General features: G+C 40.7%; 1 protein-coding gene across 1 annotated transcript in view; it reads left to right on the top strand.

Moving 5' to 3' along the window:
• LOC115364984 (transmembrane protein 132C) overlaps nt 1-22,500 on the top strand; it is a 359,390-nt gene that overhangs the window by 181,614 nt on the left and 155,276 nt on the right. Inside the window, exon 7 of the mRNA XM_030059694.1 lies at nt 15,185-15,325. Coding sequence (XP_029915554.1) covers nt 15,185-15,325 — 141 coding nt within the window. The remainder of the gene's footprint in view (nt 1-15,184; nt 15,326-22,500) is intronic.

Below are 22,500 nucleotides of genomic sequence, written 5' to 3' on the forward strand. Positions count from 1 at the left end.
AACCCACCGCTTTTGTGTGTCTCTTTGTTCACAGAGGAATACGTCGTCCTAATCTCATGTGCGGTGGGAGGCGGAGTGGGCGGCTGAAATCCGTGTGTGAGGGTTTTTATAAAAGAAACTCGGTATATGAACATCAAGCCGCACAGATTACATTATCAGTGTCCTGTTCAGAAATGCGCACCAGTGTAGCAGTTGTAGAAGTCCCACGCTTTTTCTGTGTTTTGCTGAACCGCTGCTACACTTTGGCTCCATCTTATGAAGAGGCATTGCTTGGACCAAAATTAAGTTTTTTCTCTCTTTTCTTTTGTTGTAAATTAAAGAAAAAAAAACACTGGTATCGAGTTGGCTGAGATTTTGTGTTATTGATAAAACACTGTTCTCCTACTGCAAAATATTTGCCTGCATTACTCATGCAGTACTAAATATTGATGAACTGTGATGAGTCAGACTTTCATCAAGTATAATACCTTGAAATACATGAACAATACACAAATATACCACCTAACAAAACCATCACATACCAGGTATGCATCTTTGGTTTGCCCATCAGTCCCTGTTGCTTTGCAACTCTTCCTTTGGCCTTTATATTACCTTTATAATGGAATTAAACTGTGATAAAGTTTGTAAATAAGCTGGAACTTTTTTTAGGGCTTAAATTGTTTTTTGAACTATTCTTGAACTGAACTGTTAAGTACATTCATTTTGTCATAATAAACCGCAGAATGATCCTGTTGGGCAAATACTGAACAGATGTTTCTTTAAATATCTGTATTGGTGAATTGGATTTGCAAGGACTGGACTTTATGAAATCTTGCAAACACACTCACATCTATATTGACTCTTTTGGGATCTCCAGCATAATTGCGCATTGAATAGTTTTTCTTTTTTGTAGGTAATCAAGCTTTTTTGTCTATTTTTGGGGGAAAGATTGTGATACGATGATATAATTGAAATGCATGTTTGAGCAGTGCATGGGTACTCCGCCTGGGTATGACATTGACTCTCAATATATTGAACTTTAGCTTCACTTTGTCAGGGTTCAACCTGCATGGCACTGTGGTCAACCTGGTCAAACTACCATCAAATGCATGGAGGGAAATGCTGCTTCCTAGTTTCTATTGTGTGAAATAGGGACCATATAGCCACTGGCTTCACCTACAGCTGAACTTGCCATACTTGACGGCTACTTGATGAATTATTGTTGTGTTTAGTGTTGTACTGTCTTAGGTTTGCTCAGATAATCAGTGAAATTGCAAAGTTAACCGGGGGGATTGTCTATGAAGGCTTTCAATCGTCCGTGTTATGGTCCTTGAAGACGTTTCACTTCTCACACAAGAAGCTTCATCGGCTCTGACCGACTGGTGGGGAGTCCCAGGTATTTAACCTGTCTGAAATCATTATCCAGGTCATTGATACCACTGGCTCGTTAGTGCTCCTCGCTGTTGTGATGACCGCCATTAGTGTCACCGGAGTCACATGAGGCCAAGTGAGAACGGTTGGCAAATCTCCCTGGGAAGTGTTGACAGGACAGCACTGCAGGTTGGGGTAACCCAAGGGGTTGACTGACATTGGACTACATTTGCAAGGAAGCTTCCGAGTAAGGAAACATGGCCACTTAGGGCTGTAACATTACGGTAGGAAGCACAGCACACATCCTAATTGGATTCAGCGAGTGGTTGCCTCACTGTGTAGCATGTCCCATAAGGCCGTGCAGCAAGTCGAAAACTTTGATTCTACAGTAATATAACTTGCCTAGCATAGCCACTAGTCATCCAACCAGAAGTAAGCTATAAAGTAGTTAACATCACCGTCTAAGAGGCTTGATTAGCATGGAAAACACACACCTCACAGCACGGGATCCCTTGTTAGATTGTCCAAATTTATGCAAACTTTTGGACAAAACAGCCTCTAACTTCTGAACTCAGTACCAAGATGATGGGAATCTTCCTTACAAATGAGAACAGAACCAATATAGTAAAGGAGCAGAAGGTAATTTAGGAATTTTGTCAACCTCTATCAGCAGCCGATGAATTGCAGCAACCTCCCCAAGTGCCTGGCACAGCTTATGGGGGGCTATAATGGAGAGAAACACAAAAGTCTCATCTTCACAAGAGAATGAGTAAGCGTGCTAATTAGAACAGAGATCCAATCCAAATGTTTACTGAAGAGGTAATATATAATGCTGCAGGTAATACCGCTGTGTCAATTGCTTTTATTTACTTGACAACAAAATGTGCTTTGATGCAGTTCAATCGCTCGTAGCGGCTGATTTCATCTGTGAGCAGCTGGACACGTGACAGGTTTGGGGTTTGTTTCCAAAACTCGGGCAGGAAAGTGAGATTCTGAAATGCAGAAATCTCAGCATCCAGACAACTAGACACTGCATGACTGGTAATTGCAAAACCTGAGCCCTGTCTGATACTGTATGATAATGTTGTTTAGTGGTGTGGGACGATAAAAAAAATCTTAATTCCTGCACCTTTTTACCCGGGCTCTACTGTATAACATTCAAATGAGGATTTTCTGCAGCGTGCTGGATAAATGCATGAAGCAGGGATCCTGTAATGGCTACCCCTGCAGGGATGGTGGTGCTGAGGCCCGACTTTATACCGTTTATTCCAAACAGCAGGAGAAAGCAAAGACTAGGTCTGGAGCAGCAGAAGGGAACTGATGGCGTTTTCCTCACTCATGCATAATTAACACTCAAGCGAAGGCAAACATATGCACACACACAAGAATGTATAGTATGCACTAATGTGTGTGTGTGCACTCACACAGAGGCAGAAGGGCATGCACTGAGTGAACACATGAGGCCACATACATGCTTATGTCAGGCATGTGCTCGTTGACTCTGGTACACATGCACAGGCACATCTGGGCACATGCACACACACACACACACACACACACACACACACACGCATGCACATCTCTGTTTTCCAGCGGCTTTCATCATTATTACACAATAGTCGTTTTGCAGTAAACTTATATAACTGGGGACCAGCTGCTCAGAGAGAGAGAGAGAGAGAGAGAGAGAGAGTGAGAGAGAGAGAGAAAGTGAGATTCAGAGAGAGAGGGAGAGAGTGAAAGAGGGCAGAGATGCAGGAGAGTAAGAGAAAAGGACAGCCCGAGGATGGAGAGGGAGGTAAAGAGAGAGAGAGGAAGAGGAAGAGGAAGAGGAGAGACAGAAAATGAAAGAGAGGGTGAAAGGACAACCAAGGAAGAGAAACCACAGGGAAGACTGAGTGAGTGACAGGCGTTAAGACGGAAAGAACAAGAGTCGGAGGACGAGAAATTCAAAGAAAAGCAGCAAGAGAATGAGAAAAAACAACATGGAAGAAGGGAGAGAGTTTCTGGGCAGCAGGCTGAAACAGATGTTCTCACAGTGAGACACATTTGACCTTTGACCTCCCACAGAACGTCCTCTTTACATCACCCTTTCAAATATTCAACAACTGCTTATTAAAAACTTCCAAACTTACAGCTCCCCATCTGTCTCGCCGGTCGAATCCACAAAAAAAAAAAAAAAAAAAAAAAAACGCAGACTGTTTATTCAAAAATTTCTAAACCCGTGCCTTCCAGTCTGTCTGTCTCACCTGCCTGAGACAAGCAGGCGTTAGATTCTTGGTTTCGCGGATGCTATTTTCGAGGGCGACAAACAATGAGGGCTACAGCAGTAACCTACAATTCCCAGATCACCAACACTGCAAGGAACTAACAATAAGGAGTGTAAATGTCAGAGCCTCGAGGTCCTGAAAATAGATGCAGTTATGTAGTTACAAGTGAAATGTTGGGTAAACAGACAGTCACCAAAAACAAAACCAACCAACCAAACAAAAACACAAATCAGTTATATTTCAGGGAAAAAAATAATGTGAATTTATGCTTTGTTTCTGCTGAAAATACCTTATTTTCATTCATTTTATCATTTGGATACAAGTTAGGAAGATATAATGTATACTCTAAATTTAAGAAAAAACATTTATATCGGTCAAATCAGTTACTTTCCATTTCATCCTGAATAGATAACAATCCAGTAGGCAAAGGATGATCATGCATGATCACAAGTGCGGAAACATCCTTACAGTATTTTATAATAACAGCTCGATAAGTTGTGAAAAGCTTGTGTAATATTAAAACAATCTGTACTTTATGATAGAAACTTTGTGACTTTTTTTTAACAGCTTGGCACTTCTAAAAACCAAAACAAAGAAAAACAGAATTTTTCTCTCAGCAGATTGTTTAAACTCTACCTCTCACAAACAAGGAAATGCAGGAAATGAGATTTTAATGATTTGACAGTTGAATCATTTAAATGCCACTCATGTCCAGACAGAATGACTCATAATGTATTTAGAAAAATGCAGGCGGTGTTTTTACTTGTACTGCACATCTGTTCCCTTAAAAAAAAAAAAAAATATTAATGACTCCTACTTTTGTACCCGCTAGTGTTGTTTCTAAAGCTCTGGGAACATCAATATCTATTTATTTAAAGTTTCCTGATTTTAATTGCATTAAATCTTGGCGCTTTGTAATTTATAGCGAAAAAATGTTTTCCACAATGTTACATTTTGCTTACTGTAATCTGATTATGCTTGAACTGTGACTCCTTGGAGCGGAACAACATGTTCTTACTTCTTCCAAAGCCGCTCATTTTACTCCATGCCGTCCCCAAGAGAAATTATTCAGAAAAGTTTTGCAATATGACAAGACGTACAAGGCACAGACTGGCCACTGGGTTGGTTTTGTGATATGCAGGAATTCAGTTATCGTGGGGTATTCAGTTAAGAAATGTCTGGAATACAGAAGCGGTTTGGATGCAGGATAAACTCATGAAGGCAGACTTCTTCAGTGGCCGTTTCTGGGTGTTTCATGTTCTGTGGGAGGCGTGGCACAGCATGCCTCCCATTGAACATCTGCTGCTACAACAACTTCAGACAAACAACGTGTCTTCTCTTTACTTTTGTCTCAGACACATCTGCCTCTGTACATGGCAGCAGCGTTTTCTGACGCGCAGCATATGGCTACAGGTCTGCTCTTTTGTTGGGAGAAGACTGCCTTTAGTTTCCGTTTAAAGTTTCGGCATTTCGCTGACACTTCTATCCAGAGGGACTTGACAATGAGTGCTACTGTAGAATAAGCGTATATTCTCTTGAAAGTAAGAGCAGGCAACAATAAAGAAGAGGGAGACTCAGAGCTCCCTCACCCTGACAGTGGATGCAGCACATAACTAACTAACTAACTAAATAAATAAATAAATAAACAGTTTTTGATTGATTTTTATGGATGTTTATGGTGAAATAACAAAGGAACTATAGGTTTGTGTTCCCTGGTTGTTGGCACTTAAAGTGAGGTCTGGCAAGAGATCTTTCAAGATATTGGAGCACATCTTGGAAGGTAGGATATAATATGGGAGTGTGTTTGAAGCGTCAAAAAAAAAAAAAAAAAAAAAAAAATTGTGCAGGATGTTCAGCAGGTATTGATTTCGAAGTAAATTTTAATTAAAAGTACTATGTTTTAGCATTCTATCATCTATGAATCGTTGCATTAGTGTAATTAAACCAATGAGGCCCATTTCCACAATTACAACTGAGATCACACACACACTCCAACCAAGTCAAATTTTGCAGGGAAGCTGCTGGCACAAAACAGCAAGAGGGTGCTGATCTTAAGATCACTCCCAAACTGTGTATCTTCATAAGTAAAGAGAAGGAGAAGCCAAACAGGTGTGGGGTGTAGCCGAGCGAGAGGAACACCAAGTAAAAACCTCCTCTTGGTGCCAGTTTCAGTGGGTTTATGGGAAATTATATGACAATTTGAGAAGGACTAGCACTAACAATGCCACTGAAGTGAGATAGAGGCAACATGATATCCTTCACTGTCCCATTTGTTTACAGTCAATATGCCAATGTATCATTATTAATTTGATAGTGATCTATTGATATTTTGGATGCTGTTCATGGTATTTTCATGTCTATTAATTATGTAGCTTTAAGGGCTTTTTTTTTTTTAACTTAAAAAAACACTGATAAGAGTGCCTCACTGTCCTAAGATAGATATGATGGTGTTGCAATTTACTGCTGAGGCTTCTATAGGAGTTATGGGTCTAATTTTTTTCAAATATCTACAATGGGAAACTTTTCTTGCATTCTTTATTGCAACCATCATAGATTACAACATGCAGATCTGGTGACATCAGCTTCTGTGGATTGGGAATTGGGTTGAATTCCTTTTTTTTTTTTTTTCTTTGCAAAAACTTTAATAAACTTGAAAAGATTATGCCTAATCTGCCGCAGAATCACTCATGAAAAACTAATAAAGAGAGAGAAACATCAAAACGATACATGCACATAAACCTTGAGGGCTTAAGACCTACTTTTGTATGCTAAAACATTGTTTACCAAGTTGATGCCTTTTGGAATAACGCATCTACAGTAAAGCACTCTTAAGCCCTTGTAGACTTACTAAGCCCTTTGAGTTGCATTCTTGTCGAAGAGATCTGTCAGTCTGGAGCTGTTAAAAGCCCACAGGCTCTAAACACACAGACTTTCTAAGCAGCAAAAGCTTATGCTGAGAGGCTCCCTCGAGTGTACAAATTCACCACACACCAGGCATTTGCCTCGGTGACATTGGTGCAGAGACGGAAAGTTTCACAGCGTGCGCGCCGAAAAAGACAGTGCAGGCACCTCAGAAACAGAGCCACTTAAGAGGCATGAAGAGCTAAAGCCTTCATGCATTTATCCTGTGTTAATCCCGGCACTTCTCTCTTCAGCATGATACAGCAGAACCAAATTAGGATCTTCTACAATAAAACTTGACGTTTATATTACAGGCCTCAGTGTTCAATTACATTTTTTTTTCTTTTTTTTTGGCAGCTCCTCATACACTAATTTCCAATAACAAAAAATACAGAGTTTTTCATGGCAAATTAAGAGCTCTTTCTCTCTTTTATTTTATTTCTGCCCTCTTTTCTTTCTCTACCTGTTTTTCTCCCTTTCATCTTGTCTTTCACCTTCTTTCTCTCCCTCTCCCTTTGTGCTGAATGTAAATCTGCTCTTGTATCACCAGATGCTTATCAAGGAAACCTGGTGGCCAGAGTTACAGCCAGCACTGCAGTGATTTACTCTCTCTCTCTCTCTTTCTCTCTCCCTCTCTCTCTCTCTCACAAACACACACACACACACACACACACACACAGATACGTGCTGCACACACATGTCCATGTGACCTTGTGTCAAGCTGATAAGTGTTTGTGATTGTGATTAGACCTGTGTGTGTACACAGAGCAGATGAAGTCAGACCCGATCAGATTCAGCACCAGAAAAAAAAGGGGGAAAAAAAAGCAAAAGACAGAAAACGCATTAGAAAAAAAGTGCACAGTCAATGTTTACTCGATAAATAGTTTTTCCAAAGCATTACATTCAAATTGCTATTTTTCCCTTCCGCTACATCACAAATTTATCATGATCTGGTGCATTTTTTTTATTTGGGAATAAACTGAAGCAGAGAAAGCAGCAGCGGTTGATGTAAATATGTTGTGTTTGAGCTTGTCGGTTTATCAAACAGACTGTGCTGCAGCTCAGTAGTCCACTTCATGTGGATTTACCTCATTAAAGAAACATTATTAAGACAGGACAGTATGATAGGAAAAACAATAGAAAAAAAAAAAAAAGAAAGAAAGACACTCCCTGCCGCGGTGCACACTAAATAATTCTAGTGTGTGTTGCTGTTTGGAGTGTTTGAGTTCAACAGTCGTAATAACCATTCATTCATTTTCCAAGCCACTTACACTGATCAGGGTCGTGGAGCCCAGCCACTAAATAATAATAGTAATACAATAGCTCGTGATAATTTAAAATGTTGACTGGACTGGTTAGATATTATGATTAGGTTGTTCCTTCCCAGCTGCTGAAAATGGGATTAAACAAAAAATGTAATCAGGAGATGTAATAAAATGAAATAACTATGATTTGGCATAACCAAATGGGTTGTGGTTTTTAACGAAATAGATTTAGGCATAAGTAATAATTGATGACCTTACAAAATAAATTCTCAACACATCACTGCTACAATTGAATGTCATGGCATTGTGGCTGCTAATTACGCATTTGCATGCTCAATACAAGGCCAACTACAGCTAACCCCGGAGATGTCGTTAAAATAGATGTAATATAAACCAATGACTAAATTATCACTTACTGAACGCTTGTAGACTTATTATTTCCAGGCCACTTCATGATGCTCCTGAAGGTTTTTCTTCTTCTTCTTCTTCTTCTTCTTCTTTCACCTGATAATGATAATAAGCACATGCATTTCTCAGTAGCTTTACTAAAACGGACCATGTTTACATATTACTTCACATTTAGCGTATAAATGCATCAAAGTTAGGTACAATCGGCCTGTTTTCATGCCTCTTGTTTGAGTAAAGAGGTAGGGTAGGGGGTTGCCAACTCCTCTGCATATGAATGAAACATATCCTAATGCGGGTCCCTGTATCATAGGCCTAATAATATTTAAAATAAGAACAAAGAAACAGAAGACTTTATTGCCGTCATCTTTTTTCAATATCAAACACCCTAAAAAGGCTACAGTCATGAAAAAAAAAAAAGCTGTAACGATATGATAATTGAAGTCTTGTGCAAAGTCTGCTGTTTGAAAGATTGAATAGCCCTATGGCCCATATAGCCATCTGTGCTTTTGTAATTTCACAATGTAATGTCAGACTCATTCATTGTAAAATGAAAGTCGCTCACCAGTTGATGACAACACATTACACGGTATTTTGAGCGTACAAACACTGCAGCAACATGTCCACAGATAGAGGTTGGACTGTGCTGTGTGTATGACTGATTTAATGGGACACAAATAAGACAGGAGTGCAGCACTAGAGCGAGCACAACAGCATAGCCATCTTGGATTTTAAGGCTGAGGTTGGTGAGGTTCTTCCGACCCTCTGACTCTGAAATCTGACATCAACGCCACAAAATGAAAGGAGAAACATCTGTGGATACAGAGAGAGGGAGAAACAAAGAAAGTTAAATAAAAAGTATGGGGAAAAGTTTGCCTGTCTTCCTGCATTACCTATAAAACAGACATAGGAGGAGAGACAAAGACACACACACACACAAACACACACTTGTCAGGCTGCGGTGCTGCGTGTGGATCTGACAGAGGCAGCTTAGGGACGCAGCCTTGTCCATCATCTTGCTTGTTCCTACACACACACACACACAAACATACACACACACATATACACAGACATGCACACACACACCAAACTAAGTTCTGACAGATTCACCACAGGGACGGTAGTGTGGCTCTTTGCTTGTGTACGTGTGTGACTGCAAAGACGTGTATATGTGCACCTATATGTGTGTGTGTGTGTGTGTGTGTGTGTGTGTGTGCATTGGCCCAACACAATCAGCCTGAGCCTACCTTTCCTCCCACAAAAATGAACTCTGTATTTTAGAAGTGAACTGACAAGCACTAAAAGCTTCAGACTGACTTATGATTGAAAGCCCCATTCTCTTTTCAGTTATTCATCTTTTTCTTTTTTTTTCTTTTTTCCTGAATCAAAAGTACAGTGTTCCTCAGTTTTGGGATTTGGGCCGCTTGGGAGTAGCCTGGGAACCAGACAAATCTGCAGGCCCAGGTCATTTGCTGTAGCAGATTGGTCTGCCCCCCTCCCCCCCTCGCTCCGGTTCAGACAGATTTCCAGCTGACCTGGCCCAGGTCGGATGGTCACACCCGTGTAACTAATGCGGGGCAGTTTGATAGAATGAGTCACGTTGTTGAGGCCGTACGGTCGGTCAGCGTTACGTTTTAGCTTTTTCCAGTTGCGGTTTTGATATTTGACTGACAAAGGAGCATCACTGTGGCTCAGTGGTGGCTCAGCGTGACACGTTTCATTTTGCTTGTTGGTTGTACGTCTGTCCAATTGCATCCACGGGGCATTTTGGTCTGCGTCCACCCCTTGGAAACCAGAAATGAACTGAGAGCTTCCAGACTAATTCACATTTGTGAATTGATCTGGTGATCTGGCCAGTCCACCGTGGGATTGTGGTGATGATTTTTAAACCGCTGAGAAAATTGTTGCATGAATGTTACAGAATTCCAGTTTTGGTGATCGAGTGTTAGGCCTGACACGGAAAGTCTGAAGAGTGTTTTTCAGCGCTTGTAAGTGATAAACCATGATACTGAACAACTCTGTAAACAGAAAATAGGTCTTTTGTCTTTTTTTTTTTTTTTTTTTTTGACGTGGATTAACATTGCAGCATTTGTTCGCCACTATTCAAACATTATTCCTCATAATCATCTTTCAGCGGTATTAAAATTCAACGGCAGCAATGGAAGGAATCATTTTCTTTGTAATAGCGGTGTTTTGTCGCTAATTTATGTCATTATTCCTCGTCTGTCACAATTTTGGTTCCAGTCATGGTGGCAGTTAAAGGATGCAGCTTCTAAGAAGAAGAGAGCTTCTAAAATAGAAGAAAGAAAGAACTTTGTTTATGTGCTGTACCTGTCTTGGATTGTCTTGTTGCCAATATTTTAACTGTATTTAGCAGAAGATATGATTCTGCAATATTCTCATTATTACTGCTCATTATTGTTCATTAGCTTCCAGTAGTGGAAAAAAAATCCTGTACTAAAATAAAAACATCACAATTTCGAAGTACTATATTAAAAGTAAATAGTCCATACATTAAAAAAAAAAAAAAAAAAATACATTAAAACTCTTACTGATGTGAATATATAGAGGTATTAGCTGAAAAAATACTGGGTGTTAAATAAATGGTGTATTAACCTGTAAGTATTTTTACATATTTAACTCCCCCACACTAGCCTTGTTGGCCAGTTTACACTGTAACAATGCATCAGCTTTGATATTTTGCTTGTAAAAAACTGATTCTGCAAAGTAACTGCAGCTGCCAGGTGAACGTAGCGCAGTAAAAAGTACAATAATTCCCTGGGAAATGTAGCGCAGTTAAAGTAGAACGTGTCTCCAAGTGGAAATGCCTAAGTGTCAGTATTAACCTCACGTTCACCTCCGAGCCACATCCACATTCATAGAGAAACAGACATTTAGTGATCCACAGGGCGAGATAACAGTGCACTGATTCAAGGTCATGAGTAAAGAATGAGGCTTTAACTCACACACATTTTTTTTTTTTTTTTCAGTGTGTGTGCTTATCGGAATTTTTTTTTACAGTATGTTTTTAGTATTTGTTTTTACTGTGACCTTGTCTAAAAATTTCTGGCACGAGGGCATATATTTCTGTTTCCTCATACTCCAGTCCCATCAGACTGCCAGTTAAAGTCTGTGCACTTTGTTTTTTTGTTTTTTTTTGTTTTTTTTTTCTCCCTCTGCTCTGTATTATTTTACATCCGTTTGTTGTCGCAGTCTGGGTACAGTAACTTTTCTTTGGATTGGATTATCTTAAAAACTGTGTTGGTGTTTGGGAGCAAGGGGGGGAGAGGAAGGATGAATGAGAGAGGGAGGACAAAGTAGGGTTAGGTAGAGAGATGATGGAGACAGAGAGAGAGAGAGAGAGAGAGAGAGAGAGAGAGGCAGTACAGCAGTGGGGATTTTGATTTTATGTAACATTGAGTTGTTGAATTATAAAGGAGAAGTTTTTAGGGAACTGCCTGCTATTCTTTACTGCTTTATGCATCCCCAGAGTGTGCACGCGCACAAACACACAACACACACACACACACACACACACACACACACACACATTTGAGAACACACATGCAAATCACAAAAAAAACCAACGCGCACACTACTTTACCTGCAAAACACACATCTCCCATGTTCTCCCATACATGCACACACACCCTGCACATACATGCTTTGTCAAATGCATGCACACATTGCAACACACACACACATATCCGCAAAATCATGCACACACACACATACACACACACGCATTCTAAAAGCGATTTTGTTTTGCTTTTTTATTTTTATTAATGTTTGCCTCTTCCTGCTTCCTGCTTTGTTTCCCTTACCTTCCTTAACCCCAGTGCGCGCACACACACACACACACACACACACACACCATAACAATATCTGGCTAGGGAATGCTTTTTTCCCCCCCCTCCGTTAAGATAAAGTATTTGCCAAACTCTCGCTCTGAGAAAATGAGTTCAGAGCGAGAGAACGAGGAAAAAGTGGGTTTTCCAGTTTTCACAAGGGGGGCTTTCTCCTGCGCCAAAGCCCAAACTGCCTCTCGTTCAGACCGTTATACATATGCACGCATGCAAGCAGGTCCTCACAGACACTTACACACATCCACATTCATATACACACATGAGCATATGTAGAGAGAGCATGGCGAGGGACAGGGATGACACATTTGCAAGCAGGTTTTGGCAAGACATGAAGAGGAAAAAACAGGAAGAGAGCAATAATGAGAGGAGAGACAAAGAGGATTGGCTGTTTTTTTTTTCTTTCTTTTTTCTATACTTTTGAAAGGAAAAAGTTTACTTATGTGTGTGTATGTGTGTTTGCATTGTCTGCCAGAGACCTGTGTGTGTGTGCTTGTGTGTTAATAAACTGAGGGAGGGTCTTGTCAAGGTGATAAATAGAACAAAACACACCGGGACGGATTAGAGCGAGTGAGAGAGAGACAGAGAGACAGAGAGAATGAGGAGATTAACCATAGGAACCCTGAGATACAAGGACGGAGGAGGGGTGGAGGGAGGGATACAGCAAGGTAGATGGGGGGGAAAGAGAGAGGGAGGGGAGGAAATCGCACTGGGGCAGATGAAAGACGGAAGAAAAGTTTGTAGGAGGAGGAGAGTGCGAGAAACGGAGATGAAAATGTACAGATGAAAGTGGAAACCTGGTGAAGGAAGAGAGGAAAAAGAAAGAGAGAGAGAATGATGAGGCAAAGGGGGAGGAGAGAGGGAGGGAAACGAGGGGATTGAAGCTGGAGGGAAAGGAAGGAAGGAAAGAAGGGAGGATATAGGGGAGCTAGATAGGGAAGAGGGGAAAGCAAGGGAATCACACTGGGACAAGGGAGAAAAGAAAAAAAAAAACTTGCAGAGCAGCAAGTGTACAGATTAGAAGAAAAGCCAGAGAAGAAAGGGGAGGGAGGGAGAGCAGAGGGAATAATAACAAGGAAGGAGGCAGCGATGGAGGCAAGGAGGGAGGAAGGGAGCTAGATAAGGAATGAGGGAAGGAGGGAGGGGGTAAGAGAAGGGAATCACACTGGGACAGATAAGAGAGGGAAGCGAACTTGGAAGACGGAGAGGAAGGGGGAGGACAGGGACGAGGAATGGGGGCAGAAATCATGCAGATTCATGGAAAACCTGGAGAACAAAGGAGAAGGAGGGAAGGAAGAGCAGGAAAAAAGTAAAGGGAAGCAAGAGACGGTAGGGAAGAGTGAAAGATGGGGAGGGATGGCAGTCGGGAAGGTGGGTCAGGTAGATGCAGCAACATGGACGGAAGAAATGAAAAAGGTAGCAACAGAGCGAGGGAGAGAACAGGGGATACAGGGAAGGAGCTGAAATACAAGAAGAAGAAGAAGAAGAAGAGGAAGAAAGGAGGGACAGAGGAGGAGGAGGAGGAGAGGGAGTTTAAAAGAAATGCAACCTTCTTTCAAGTCCATTTCTCTTGATAATGTGAGACTGTGCTGAGGAAAGTGGCTGTCTAATGCTGCCATGAAAAAAATACTTGTGCTGTCACTGTGTTAAAGTGTTAAATACATGCAGTTTATAATGTATATTTGTGTGCATGTATATTTTATTGTCTCCCTTCAGTGCACCTCAAGTTGGGTAATCAAGTGTTTCATGCAGCCCCCTGGCTCTGTGGCTAATCTTCACACTAGTGATGCAAGGGTCAGCTCTAAATTCGCCCAAATCCACCCGCATTACCTGCTCACTCAGCCGCAGCGTGGTCGTAACTTGAATAAAAGGCAGGCCTGCGTCCATGAATCCGTGAACCTGCTTGCAAAGCGTTGCATAATGCTGCATGAGGTGAAGTCCAGGGGAGACTGAGCTAATTTCACAAAGAATATTCCTCTGTATGGGACTTTATTTTGTTAAAATTGTGATCGTTTCAGCCCGGCAACCGCCATGCAATTATTCATAAGTTTGTTTTTGCTGACCCGTAACCAGACGAATCTGTGGTTTACCTGGTGGGACCTGCGGCTTGTGGTTCAATCCTCGCATCAGACTGTGTAATTCCGATTGTGGCATTGGGGAAACAGGAGACTATTGTGATATTGAATGGTTCTTTCCACATTTAAAAAGTACCATACAGCTCCGTTGACAATACATATGATGCTGTATGATATTGTCAGATGGAATTTAAGTATCGCCAATGAACTTTGAGCTAATGTTACTCAGACTTGTGATTACTAAAGCACTATTACTTAGGGACACGGAGTTGTTTTTCACTGTGCTGAAACTGAAAACTACAGATTAGTTATCCTGCTGTGATCCTGCTTTTTTTTTTGGAAGATAAGTGAACAGAACAATTTACTTGTAAAAAGTTGTGTAAATTGAGTCATCATTTAACTTGTGATATAAAAGGAAAGATATCAAAGATTACAGAATACAGCTTTTCTTTATGTTCAATTTCATCCTAATCAGGCCCTTCTGATAAGAGCTGCCAGACTCAGGAACAATTCTGAGTTATAGCCATTTGACATGCAACTATTGAATCACTGGCATTAATAATCATTAGGAGTTGACAGCCCTAAAAAATACATATTTATACGGCATAACTGAATTGAAATATTGACTTGAAAGCTTACATCTGATCCATCCCCTCATTTGCATTTATTTCAATAAATTGTAAGCATTTGTAAGGGATTCCTCCATTATTCCTTTGTCTTATTCCACTAAGATGCACAGTCGGAGGCGGCACCGTGCAGGGAATCAATTGTACAAGTCATTTCTATACAAAAGGAGTGTGGCATGAATCAGAGATGAAAGTAAACCAGAAAGGAAATCAGGGCAGAAAAATTCCAAGAAAAGTAACTAAAATTTTAAGCAAATGTCCCCAAAAGGACTCGGCTGTCTTTCCTCTTTTGTGTGCCTTTGTGTATTTTGGATTGAGCCCTTTTAACCTCTCTTTGTTGCTTTCTCTCCCTTCCTCTCCTTTTTTCTCCGCCCATTATTTTTCATCTATTTCTCCATCTTGATTTCTCTCTCTGCTTTTGTCTTTCTGCAGGGTGTGGTTCCAGTCAGGCATCAATTTCCTGTCCGTGAAGCCTAGCAACCTTGTTGCTTGGGAGATCAAACAGGAAATGGCACCAGGAAGCAGTTCACTAGCAGTGATGTGCCAAAGGAAGGTTTCGACCATGTCAGAGAGGTAGAATCCAGTTCTTTACATCTTTTCTCAGAGTCCTCTTTCTTTCTTACTGCAGCTTGGGAGTCTATTTCCCCCATACAGGGTGTCCACTGGCCCTGAAAATCATATTTCTCAATTATTTTCACTGTAGTGCTGTTTCATTGTCATACAAAGATGCATGTTTGATTATGTCATGCACTCGATTTGTGCATGTGAGGTGATCTTTGCAGACGATGCAGTTTTCATCATGTTTGAAGCCTTGGCCATTTGGAGGAATTTTAGCATACCAGCAGCAAGCTTGGGCAGCATATGCAATACATCATTTGGAGGTTCTCCTCTTTTTGTTGTGAGAGTAGACATTTAAATCCCATTTCAGTCCTCCTGTGAGCCACCTCTTGGTTATGGCCCAGAATTTAAAGAGAAGAAAACACTGCTCTAGGCAATGTAACGGGGAAAGCTTGTCTCAGCGACTATTGACTGATTGGCTGCTGATCTGACCCTTAAACCCCAACCTTTCACCTAGCTTTATGGAAATGGATCTGTGTGTAAGGGATGTTTAAGGTTTAAAGATATGGGATATCTAATTGATGGACTGGGGTTGAGGGGTTACTAGTTATTTTATACTGTACACACACATCTACACACACACACGCACACACGCATATAGTGGGGCTGACAAGCGGCAGTGGAAAGCACTGACCCAGGTGTCATGCTAGATTTGCCACTCACTTGATAATTGCTCTGTCCTTGTATCCTTGTATGGTTTGTGTGTGTGTGTGTGTGTGTGTGTGTGTGTGTGTGTGTGTGTGTGTGTGTGTGTGTGTGTGTGTGTGTGTGCGCTGGCCAGGTATAAATTGACAACACCACAGTAACTGCTGCCTGGCTTTGTAAGTAATGTGACAGCTGTTCACTACTTGGGTTAGTCCATTGTAATAGCCTGTTTTTTTTTTTTTTTCTTAACAGTCAGTGACAATCTTTTTTTTTTTTTTCTTAGTTACATTTTTTAAAATCAAAACCTTAATAGATGATAGGGCTTTTGAAAAACACATATTTGAAAAATTCCAGTCAGGCTTCCAAGGTCTTCACATCAACAAAACTGTTTCTGATCTGTCACAAATAGTCTTCCACTCAGAACTAATTCTAGTCGCTGGTCAAGTTTTATTCTAATTGGCTCTGCCTTCAACACAGTTGAACACACAGTCTCATCTGTTGTCTGCAGAAATCTGTCAACATCGTGGCTGGTTTCATTCCTATCACACATTTGTAATCAGAAAAGCCCTCACTGACCCGGTAGTTGTGGTGTTCCTCAGGGATCGATACTTGGTCCCAGTCAGGTGGGACTGAACAAAGATGCTAAAAGAGTCGGTAAGGTGAAAACCCCTAAATCATTTACTTTGTTTCCAGACGTTCCAGTACTGGAATGACATGTCTGAAGATTTAGCCACTGTAGAAATTTCATTCATTTTTCAGCTGTCTCAAGTTATAACAAACATTTCTTTGTTTTCTTTTTATTAATTTTACCAATTTGCTTCAACCATATATATCACCACAATTCATCATGTACATATCCTGCGTTAATGCAATTCTTTATTCAACTTTATTGAAGAGGGAGTTTCTTGTCCTGAATGTAATATAAATGCATTCATTCAACAGAAAACAGTTTGAAACTATAATTAAGGCAACAGAGAGACAAATTAACTAAGTTACACTGCATATATTAGACTTTATTGACTGCGCTATTGACTAAAGTACAATGCTCAGGAGAACTGTGAGCTGGGAATTGAGCAAATTTTAAAAATTAAAAAAAAAGAAAAAAGAAGGAAGAAAAAAATCCTCATTGAGATTGTGAGGTGTTCATGTGTGACTTTCAAGGTCCAAAAATCTCCATACGTACAACAAATATAGATTTTTGCCTATTCCCACTTGAATATATGTTTGTCCGTGCATGCGTATGCATTAGTGTGTGTCTCTGATGATTGGTTATTAGGTTCTAAGGCGTCTGATCATTGATTAGCTGCCTGAGAGGCACAGAGGGGAAATGGACTGCAGACACACACACCCAGCTCAGTGTAAGAAATACTGATTGCAAGACAGAGTGCAATGGGAAGTAAATTGTATGGCGTCAAATACAGTGGACTTTGAAAGGGGTGTGCGACTGTGCGTGTGTGAGTGTCAGACTGCTTGCTGGTATAGATATGATTCATATGCCAACATTCCTCCTCCTTCCTCTTTCTTTCACGACTCTCTCCTTCGCCGTCGCTGCTCTTTTCTCGGTCTGTATCCACTTCCCTGTCTTCAGCATCCTTCCACACCTCCCTCTCTTCCTCTCTCTCTCTCTCTCTCTCTATCTTTCTCCGTTAGTCAAGAGCGGTGCTGATGAATGACTTCCATTACATGAAACTGTTATTATGGGACGCCGGTTCAATTAGCGCCACTTAGCTAGCCGTTAGCCACATCCAGCCTTGACCGATGGACAGCGCCAGCAGCAAGACTAATATTCCCCGTGCAGGATGGAGAGAAAATGGGAGAGAGAGATGATGATGATGATGATGATGATGACGGTGACACGACTGCTATGCGCTTTCAAATTAATAGCAGCTAAAACTTTGCTCCGAGTACTGCAGGTAACAGTTGGAAACAACCTCAGATTGCTGAAGCTGATGGTGTGTTGCGGTGTGATGGGATCCTCTCTGGGGACTGGCACAAGCACATTCTCTAAAATAATAATGTTTACATTCCCCAAAGGCAAGAGATGCTGCTGTGCAGGGATCGATACAGTGAAGAGATGGGGATTAGGAGCATGCATTTTATCACACGTAAAGCTGCCAAATCAGATCATCACACACAGAATCAGTTTGATGCTTCTAGCGAGTGATGATGAATCCATCACGGCTATTTGTAAGGCTCATCATGCTGTCAGCCTTAGCATATAGCTTACAAGTAAAACACATCCATGTCCTGCCAAATGCTTCCTCACTGAGCTCATCTGCCTTGTTCCATAACAAACAAATGTGATTTGTCCGATCACAGATGTAAGACCAAACTAATTGGATGATGATTCAATGTGGAAACCTCAACCGGGAACTCGAAAATAACCTTGTTCTTGGCTTTACCACATTGTATTTTTTTCCGCTCATCCAATAACAGTTTCTATGAGCCCAAACAATAATTTAAATTCAAACATGATGATTCAATCACTGAAATTGAAGGTACCAGGTTTTTAGCTGGCAGTGACAGGCATGTTAGTATAGCTATGACAGCCAGTGCGACCAATCACACACCGCTGCCAGATGTTGGTGTGATCGTTTGCTTTCCGAGCTGCTGATCAGGCTTCTCAAGCCAGAAGGGTCAGACGTTCCTTTCGCCTTTAATTGTTGGTACAATTTGGTGTCTGAGTTGTTTAATGGGTTGTTTGATAGTTATGGCTGAAAAAACAAAAAACAAACAAAAAAAACCATAATCATCTGTTGGCAGCAATCCCAGATCTGGATCATCATCAAAATCTAATCAGCCGTTCCTTGGCCCAAGCCTTATCTGTCCAGCAGATTTCATGGAAACCCACTCATACATTTTTGAAACATTTTGCTGACAGACAGATATAAACACACTACTTAATACAGACAAAATTATTATTTCCCAGGCAGCGGCACAAAAAAAGTCTCGGTGGCTGGTGAAATAGTGAAAGCGTCTGATGGATTCTGGGACGTAGCCGCCACAGAGGCCTCCAGGCACAAAAGTTAGTTTGCTGGCCTGTTGTCATCCATCAGATCCGTGCTGTTTGAGGTGATTGTGAACGGCTGCTTACTTTCCTGAGTGCTGGCACATTATCCACGTGTGGTAGAGTCACTTCCTGCCCTGAGGGGGAAACTCGTCAAAGTGACGTAAGGGTAAGCAGAGAAAGTGATGCTTGAAAAAAAACAGATTATGATACTGCTCACACACACACACACACACACAGAGACGCACGAACACACTCAGAGCCAAGTGTATGCATACACACACACAACCTCTTTTCAAACTGATATTGTAAATAAAGAAAGGTGCCTCGAAGCCCAGATTATGATATCACATACACACACACATATGCATGTTTTGATGAATACACATGCACAGGCCTGCAGAAATGCACAAACACTCTCTCTCTCTCTCTCTCTCTCTCTCTCTCTCTCTCTCACACACACACACACACACACACACACACACTAACATACAAACATGTGTAAGGCAGTGCAGTGTATATGCTCATCTACCTAATGAGTCAGAGCAAGGAAGACTGTAGGTGGGAGTGAAGCTGACATTTCTTTACTACGGGGAAGACATACAGAGAAACACACACACATGCACGCGCACCCACACACACACACACACACATACTGCTGCTAGCACACAACAGGCAAGATCAGAGGCTTTTATCAACTATTGTGTGGGTGGGATGACTAATTAAAGCTGATTTTTATTAATCTCTAATGAGATTTTATTACATGAAACAGAGAGCATGTTTTTATGAATGAGAGGGTGGGAATGATTACTACCCCTGGCAATTAAACTTATGAATTGTTAATAGCACCTATTGTAACTCTATGAGCTGTTACAACACAATATTGTGTATAATAAGGAATCAATGGTGAAGGGATGCAGCAATTACAATTAGCATGCAGGGCATTTTGTGTGTGTGTGTGTGTGTGTGTGTGTGTGTGTGTGTGTGTGTAGATGATCATACAGTGCGTATGTGTTTGTGCATACTGTTTGTTTGTGCATGTGTTCTCTGGTGCATGTGCATGTACATCTTCATGTGTGTGCGTGGTAGTATGTGTGTATGTGTGTGTGTGAGTAATAAAAGGATCCTATAGCTCTGCACTGATAATCATGGTTGTAATCACTCTTACATTATCAGCTGTCTTGGGAGCGCTCCATTATTCTTTCGTTAAAGCATCGCTCCACCAGCTCGGTGCCCGGAGATTTAGATCAGAGCTCCTCCACAGCGCTTGTTTGTTTGTTATTGATTTTGATTACTATTACGCATTATTTACTATTTGCGTATTTCTCACCATTTGGTCATTGTAATACCATTTGACTGTAATTGCACAATACCTATTGACACTCTGCTTAGTTCCCTGCCCTTGTGGTGTGCCCCGTGCCTCCGGCTTTTCCAATGCATGAGGTGTGTGTGCGCATGTGAGTATGTGTGTGTATGTGTTTGTGAACCAATAACAACCACTGAAGCGCCCTTGAGCAAGATCTGTCTTTAGTTTGAATTTATTTATCATCAAAAGTAATTTATTATCTGTTAATGTCTTTCCATTCATTCAGTGATGCTCTAATGTTAATTGGTCTGTGTTTCTATAGCGCTTTTCTAGTCTACTGACCACTCAAAGCGCTTTGCAGTGTTTGCCTCACATTCATCCATTCACACACTGATGGCAGAGGCTACCATGCAAGGTCCCAAGCTGCCCATCATGGCCACTTAGGGGTTTAGTGTCTTGCTCAAGGACACTTAAGCACGCTCTTTGGAGGAGAGCTATGCCTGCTATGCCTGTTTGTTTGTTTTTTCTTTCTTTCTTTCTTTTTTTGAATCTGTGCTTGGCTTAACTTCCTTTATTTCCTTTACTTGAGATTCATGCATGAGGTTTGTTAGATAGATAGATAGATAGATACTTTATTCATCCCGAAGGAAATTCACAGTTTTCAGTATCCACAGATTACAAGATTAAATAAATAAAAAATAAAGAATAAAAGATGACACCAGAGATCTAAATACCCAATGTGCAAAAAACCGTGTGCATAGATGTATACAAAGTGCATAGATGTATACATCAATTTTCACTATGCTTACTGTCATGGTCGTATAGATTTATTTATTTACTTACTTATTTTCTGTTTTTATAATTTATTATTATTATTATTAGTAGTACTAGTAGTAGTAGTATTACTTTTAGTAGTAGTAGTGGCGGTAGTAGTATTTATATCATGTTTTTTTTTTCTTTTTTTGTTGTTTGTTTCTGTTTTTTTTTTAAACAACATTTTCTTCTCCAGGTTCTCTTGTGTTTTATCATTTTCGCACTTTGACTAAGTGAAAGCTATAAACTAGAAGTGGAACAAACACACTAGGCTATGATGTCAGCCTTGCCGGCTCAGGGTCATCATGGGAAAGTGTGCCGTAGTTTATGACTGGGGCTGATGCTGCAAATCTGGGAATAGTTTTTCATCTCAGGATCATTAATGGATCTATAGATTAACACAGCTAATGGACCTAATCCAATACCAGAACTGGGGTAATGCATTGTCCACATGCCATACAGGGACATGCTGTTTATCAGTGTGTGTACGCATGTGATTGTGTGCGGCTGTTCATGTTTGTGAGCATGCATGGGAATGCCGTGTTGGAGTGTTTCATCATCCTTAGCCTTTTAGTTACTGAACGAGTTCCCCTTAATGCATTTATGTTGCATCTATCCTGTGGCAGTGTTTTAGCCAGTTTCTTCTTGAATATTGTACCGCACAACTCCATAAATTAGTGTGCCATAAAAGACGCAACTCCAGTAAGTGGTTGCCAGACCATTTCTTGTAACTCCAAACAGATAAAAAGAGTGAACCTTAATTTTTCAAAGACTTCTTCACGGAAATAGAGCAAAATTGCAGCTGTAATTCAGCACGAAAACACAGTAAAACAGTAGCACTTTAGAGGAGGTAATAATCTGTGTTTTTGAATTGTCGTGCCGTGAACACCATGTAATAAGGTAATAAACAGCAAGTTTTCATCTCATAACAGATTTGTGATCATTTGGACTGAATTTCCTCTGGTTTAACACGCTGCCATTTCATTCCATGTCTTCTATACGGTGTTTGGGATAAAAGCCTTCACCACATACCGCAACATATCTGCCTCAGCTGTTATTTTCCCGCATATTGTATGTCAGCCCTCTAATAAAAATGAAACGACCTGAACTTTTAATGATAAAGACACCTTCCCTTTGTTTCAAACTGTTCAAGCTTTGTATAACATGATAGCTTGACAGCAAAAAAAAAAAAAAAAAAAAAAAAAAAAAAGAATCCGCGTGTCTGTTTTCATCGTTTTATATACAATCACCACTTACCGGCTGCAGTAAGTGTGTCTTTGTTGAAAAGATATTTAACGCAGAGGGCAGTGAAGGGTCAGGATAACACAATCTCAGCTTTGAAATAGTTTGAGCTTGATA

This window comes from Myripristis murdjan, chromosome 9 (genome assembly GCF_902150065.1).
Source record: "Myripristis murdjan chromosome 9, fMyrMur1.1, whole genome shotgun sequence".
NCBI classification, from domain to species: domain Eukaryota; kingdom Metazoa; phylum Chordata; class Actinopteri; order Holocentriformes; family Holocentridae; genus Myripristis; species Myripristis murdjan.